At 38.0% G+C, this 6,504-nt stretch overlaps 1 protein-coding gene across 1 annotated transcript; it reads left to right on the top strand.

Annotated features, from left to right (window-relative positions):
- Positions 1–6: 6 nt before the first annotated feature.
- On the top strand, positions 7–3,378 carry LOC102418016 (G patch domain-containing protein 11-like). The gene is made up of 5 exons (XM_014450001.1): positions 7–117; positions 449–539; positions 1,539–1,655; positions 2,550–2,631; positions 3,294–3,378. The coding sequence occupies exons 1-5, from the start codon at positions 77–79 to the stop codon at positions 3,347–3,349; spliced, it is 387 nt and encodes a 128-aa protein (XP_014305487.1). The 5' UTR covers positions 7–76; the 3' UTR covers positions 3,350–3,378.
- The last annotated feature ends 3,126 nt before the right edge of the window (positions 3,379–6,504 follow it).

Genomic DNA, 6,504 nt, shown 5'->3' with positions numbered 1-6,504 from the left:
AAGTGGCATTGGTCATGAGACTTTAATAAAACGGAAAGCAGAGGAAAAATTAGAAAGCTACAGAAGAAAGATTCACATGAAAAACAAAGCTGAAGAAAACGCTGCAGAGCAGTTCCGGTAAAACTTTGTATTTGAGCTGCTTTTGGTTTCATCTTGTCTCAGTGTGTTTTTGTTTTTAATAGATTTCAGAGAGGAGGGGAGAGGGATAGAGGGATAGAAACATTAATGATGAGAGAATCATTGATCGGCTGCCTCCTGCATGCCACACACTGGAGTTAGAGCCCTCAATCTAGACAAGTATGACTGGGAATCGAACTGTGACCTCCTGGTTCATAGGTTGACCCTCAACCACTGAGCCCACTGACCAGGTAGTTTTTTAGTACTTGGGCATAGAAAATGGATAAAGCAAGTACAGACCTGTAATGTGCTATTTTTTTTCTTTAATTAGAATGCGACTTAAAAGTAAGCAAGATGAAATGAAGCTGGAAGGAGATCTTAGAAGAAGCCAGCGAGCTTGTCAACAATTGGATACTCAGAAGGCAAGCCTTTTACCTGCTTTCAGTTTGGTAGTGAAGTGTTTTGGCACCCAATGTGATTTGCCATGAATTTACGTTTAAAAACAACAAACCAACAAAACATTCCAATTCTGGTATACCTCGTCTTCTGCGGAGTAAAGCAGCAATTTTCAACCTTTATCATCTAATGGCACATCTAATAAACTAATTACTAAAAATCTGTGACACACCAAAAAATGTATTTTTTGCCCATCTGACAAAAAAATAGATATAATTTTTATTGATTTCTCTCTCTCAGAATCAGTTTTAAAAATATAGTTTTTAAAGTCTCAAAATGTAAAAATTTCTATTATCTTGAAATATACTCCTAGGAGCAACCTCATTTTTATATATTTCCCTAGCACTTTATTTTGAATGTATGTCTTGACTCTTAAGATCTTCTAGCTTTTATGTATTATTTTATATATTTTTCTTTATTGGTTAAGGCATTACATATGTGTCCTTATATGTATTATTTTATATCCATTAAGTTATTTATGTCCATAGCTTATTTTCCCTACTAGACTGACAGCAACTTGGAGACAATACAATATTCTAATTGGGCCGTAGCTAGGTAGCTCAGTTGGTTAGAGGTTTGTCTCATGCACAAAAGGTGGCAGGTTTGATTCCTGGTCAGGGTACATACCTAGGTTTCAGGTTCAATTCCCATTTGGGGTGCGTAGGCCCTGTACAGGAAGGCTACTGATTGATGTTTCTCTCTCACATTGATGTTTTCCCCTCTGTCTGTCTCTCCCACCATCTCCCTCTAAAATTCAATAAGCATGTCCTGGGATGAGGATTTAAAAATATATATATATATTTTAATTGGGTTTTGCATCCCCAGAGATTACAGTGCAGTGCTTTACTCTTGAAGCAGCACTCAGTAAATATTTAATCAAAAGGATGAATTCATGTTGACATGAACATACTGGTGATAGTCTCACGTTTAGCTATGTTTAATTGGGAACAATTCTACATTTTCAGAATATACAGGTTCCCAGGGAGGCCTGGTACTGGCTGAGGCTCGAAGAGGAGACTGAAGAAGAGGAAGAGGAAGAAAACGAACAAGATGAAGATGAATATGAGAGTGACGATTTAAGTGTATGTTTTGGGACCATTTCCTTGAGCAGGGTGTCTCAGCATTGGCACTATTGACATTTTGAGCCGGGTAGTGGTTTGTTCTGGGGTGCTGTTCTGTGTATTGTAAGATGCCTGTTATATTTCCCCCTTGTGACAACCAAAAATATCTCCAGACATTGTGAAATGTCCTCTGACGGGAAATCACCCCTAGTTGAGAACAACTGCCTTATAGGTTTGTTAACCCCAGATCAAAACTTTATAACGTTTCCCTTTAGCTTCAGTTTACCCTCTCATCTCTGCTCTAGTGTGGTTGATGGATTAGCTGCAAATGTAAATTATTTTCATTTTTACCTTGTTTCCTGTTAAACTTGTGGAATTGATTCTCATAAGTACCCTTCTTCCCCACCCACAAACAAGACAAAGCAAAACTCAATTCAAAGGAAGAGGACATTATGCAAGAAATCACTACACATTTCTATGGTTACATGTACATAAGACTTTGGTAGGAAACATTCAAACTTTGAAAAACCTATGTTCCACTTAAATGGGAGACCACTGATGAGAACTGTAATGGCACAGGGAGGCAGTGTTCTCCCTCATCCCACTGGGGAAGGTAGATTCTTTGAAAGTAGAAGTGGTCTTTAAACAATCCTCATCCTAATAGAGCCAGCCAAATTCTATTTCTGAATGTTAACATGTAGTCTCTATTCTGTCTGGAAAACTTGTGAAAATAATCAGGGTAGCTGGTAAAGTGGGACACATGTTAAAACATTCTGCCTTTCACACCTTTCCTGACTGGTAGAGAGTGTAGCGGAAGATTTATGGCCTTGGGCTAGTTCAGCATGATCCCAGAGACCAGAAAACCAAGATCCTGGTCAATGTGAACCATTCATGTGCTTGTGTCCTATAATCTAGGTACTGGACAAATTACAAATATTGACGAGTTATTTAAGAGAAGAACATCTGTATTGTATTTGGTGTGGAACAGCCTATGAAGGTAAGAAAATGCTTTAAATTTTTAAAAAATATTGAATACAAATGCTCTTTGATTTTCAACTTTATTTTTTTTATGAACGTCATATTTCCCATAGATAATGGAAATTTCTTATTCTATCCAAAAGGTAATGTAGAATCAATGTCTTAACTAAGTAGTAAGCATAGAAATAATTGAGGCCTTGTTAAAGGTGTTTTTAACTGTTTGGAAACAAAGTGCAGAAGGGAATTTTTCAGTCTTTTATTTACTTAAGGATAATTTTTTATGCTTTATTTTTAATCTTTCTTAAGTTATAGATACTTCAAAGATATATCAGCTTTTTAGAACTCATTATTATATAAATAGAATATTTGTCCCTGAACCATAAAAATCATGTTGAAATCCACTTTTTTTTTTTTAATTTTAGAAAGAAATGGTTTAAAACTTGTCATATGTATTACAGAGCCAAGTGCTTTCCCTTCTAATACAGTTGCCCATGCTGGCTTTATTAACTTGAATTTAAGGGCTTTGAACTTGAGAGAAGAATTTTTGGTTATTGTTGTTTTTATGAGTAACTTTTCCTGGTTTAACAATCAGGAGCAAACAAAGCTACAAAATGCATGTTATGTTGAAAAAATTTTCTAGAATAGTTTACAAGTCTTCTATTTTCTTCATGTAAATTACAGATAAAGATGACCTGTCTTCAAATTGCCCAGGACCAACTTCTGCAGATCATGACTAAGATTCTCAATAAAGTAGAAACTTGGAAAATGCTGTTGTTTCCTAGACAGTTAAGCCGTTAGAGTTCCCAATAATTTGTATGTTTTTTTTTCTACTTTAGAGGTACTTTGTACTTTAAAATATAAAAGTTCATGGACTCCAAAATAAAATAATGGAATGCTTTGTAGAACACCAGATGGGCCATTACAAGTTATGGCTCTATTGTGATGCTTATGGAATTTAAGGACACCAACAGGTAACTCTCTTATTTCCCTCTTCACTTCGGAACAAATTCAGAAATAAGATGTAGAAGTCAGATATCACAATATCAGCTTTATTGTCCATGAAGCTGAAACAGAGAGCAAGGCTGACTTGTCTCCAGTCAGGCTCCCTAATAAATCTGCCTGATTGGAGAGAACGGCAGGCCTCTCTCTGCCTTGCGGGGACACAGCCCAACTTTGCATTTTGAGACCAGTTAGCTTTTTAGGTGAGAGGATCCACCAGACACTGAGCCTCACATGCTAAGTTCCGTCTCCCAAAATCACTCATCAGATAAGACATCGCTGCCCTGGCCAGTTTGGCTCAATGAACAGAGAGTCAGCATGCCCACTGAAGCGTCCTGGATTCAAATCCCGTCAAGGGTTCTCTCTCACATTGATGTTTCCTCCTTTCCACTCTCTCTAAAAATCAATGGAAAAATATCCTCAGGTGAGGATTAACAAACAAAAAGACACCCCTCTATTGAGAGGGAATGAATGAGGGTTCACAGAGCTTGTTCCCACACTTCTCAGAGCTCACTGCCTTAAAACAAACCATTCCATTGCTGGGAAGGTCTAAGCAATTTCAAAGTTATTTTTCTGTCTTAAGCTGAAATCTGCTTCCCTATAATTTAACTGAATACAGCTGAAGACCTACTGTGGCACACCTCTGCAGAGCTCCATCCAAGGTTGGGCATGAAAACCGTGAACTTTTTTTTAAAGTGATTTTGATCAGCTCATCTAGGATAATTCCTTAAAGTCCTAAGAATGAGTCTCATAAGCCCCTGTGGGTGAAAACTAATGCTCTAGGTTAAATATAGGGCACTGCTGCTCTTGGGATAGCATTGTGACCGCCCCTGTACAGCTTTACCTCTCACCTTTCAGTAGTGAAGAGCAAGAGGTCAACCGCTTCTCCCTTTTGTTAGAAACAGCATTGTGACCACCCCTGTACAGCTTTACCTCTCATCTTTCAGTAGTGAAGAGCAAGAGGTCTTTAGCCTCCGACCTAACGTGACCTAGTTCACTGGTCCTCAAGTTGAACATGGGGAGCTTTAAAAAAGAATATGAGGGTCCCACCCCCAGAGATTCTGATGTCATTGGTCACTGGGGCCTTGGCAGCACTGCCCTTGACTCTAAGATGCAGCAGAGCTTGAGAACCACTAACCTGGTTAACTTCTGGGCCTCAGTTCTTCATACAGAGCATGAATCATTTTCATGAATATAAGTACATATATAAAATATGTGGGACATCTGTAATACTGTCAACAATAAAAATAAAATACTCCCACAGCAAACTCCCTCCCGCAGCATACTCCCTCCCGCTGCATATTCCCTAAAATAAATAAATAAATAAATACATAATAAAGTTAAAAATAAATTGTCGTTGCCCTAACTGGTTTGGCTCAGTGGATAGAGCGCTGGCCTGCGGACTGTAGGGTCCCAGGTTTGATTCCAGTCAAGGGCATGTGCCTTGGTTGCAGGCACATCCCCAGTAGGGGGTGTGCAGGAGGCAGCTGATCAATGGTTCTCTCTCATCGATGTTTCTAACTCTCTATCCCTCTCCTTCCTCTCTGTAAAAAATCAATAAAATATATTTAAAAATATATATTATCCTTTATATAGTTAAATAATGCTGTTGAATATTTAGTTGTTTCATTTAAAAATAATAAAACTATGTTAATAACTAAAAGGAGTACATCTTTCCCTCAGATTTACAGTCAAATCCTTTCCTGTCATTTCAGCCAACATGCCTGTATTCCTCCAGTCAGTCCCAAAGCCATGTGGAATGTGTCACATGGGAATCAGGAACTGGCTTCCTTGTCTCCTCTTAGTGACTATGGGGACAGCCCACCACCTGCCCAGTGGCCCAGAATATTCTGAGTATGTTCATGTACAATTCTGCTGAGAATGGGAATAACCTTGGTGGACCCCATGACTCCACCAGACGGTGATCTGCATTTCCAAGCCCAGGGTCTACCTTAGCAGAGTGGGAGACAGACATCCCACCATTCTTATCCTTCAGTGGTTCCAAATGAAGGCTTTCAATGTGAGTAAAAGTGCTTTATTCATATAGGCCTTTTATGAGTTCATAACTAGACAATAATGAAGACCAAGGGAAGCAAAACATTGAATATAATTTTTCAATTACCTTTAGAACATCTATGTGAAATTTGAAACATCAAGTAAATTTTAATGTTATATACTTTTGTTTATATTGTGCTGTTTATTTTCAAAGTCCTATCTATAATTTCTAAAATGTTTCATTTTCCTAATTTCAAATCCTACATACTGGAGCTTCTGAAATTCAAAATAAGTAGATTTAAGTGTAGCAAACTGATTTGCCTTACAGACCTTTAAGTGTTATTTGCCAAACATTTCATAGTTAACATTTTAAAGTGGACATTTAGTATTAGATATATTTTGTAAGTTTGATCATGTAAAATTAACACTCTCCACCCATTCAAAAGCACATAATAGAGTTCCTGCTGTATGCAGGGCAGTGTACTCGATGTCTTGGGCTATTCAAAAAGCAGAGTGCCTGTGTCTGTCCCTGCTTTCCAGCAATTCACAGTATGAGCTGAACAGTCATGTGGGAATAGCTGAGCTTGAGGCCGAGTGTAAAGCACAATACAGAGGTACTACACAATGGGAGTGCTAGGGAGAAGTTTCATTCTAAGAGGGAGATGGTGGAACACTATGGAAGTAGCACTGAACTTGGGTTCTGAACATAACTTTGATATTCAAAGTAATGAGGAAGGAGTTACAATGTGACCCAGCAGTTTCACTCTTAGGTACATGCCCAAGAGAACATGTCCACATAAAACCTGAACATGAACATTTGTAGTAGCCTTCTTCATAATAGCAGGAAAATGGAAACAACCCAAATGTCCATCAATTAACGAGTAAATAAAATGAAGTA

The sequence above is a fragment of the Myotis lucifugus genome, unplaced genomic scaffold (genome assembly GCF_000147115.1).
Source record: "Myotis lucifugus unplaced genomic scaffold, Myoluc2.0 scaffold_1631, whole genome shotgun sequence".
In the NCBI taxonomy this organism is placed as follows: Eukaryota; Metazoa; Chordata; class Mammalia; order Chiroptera; family Vespertilionidae; genus Myotis; species Myotis lucifugus.
The sequence above is the reverse complement of the archived record's forward strand: the minus strand, read 5'-3'. Positions and strand labels throughout refer to the sequence as shown.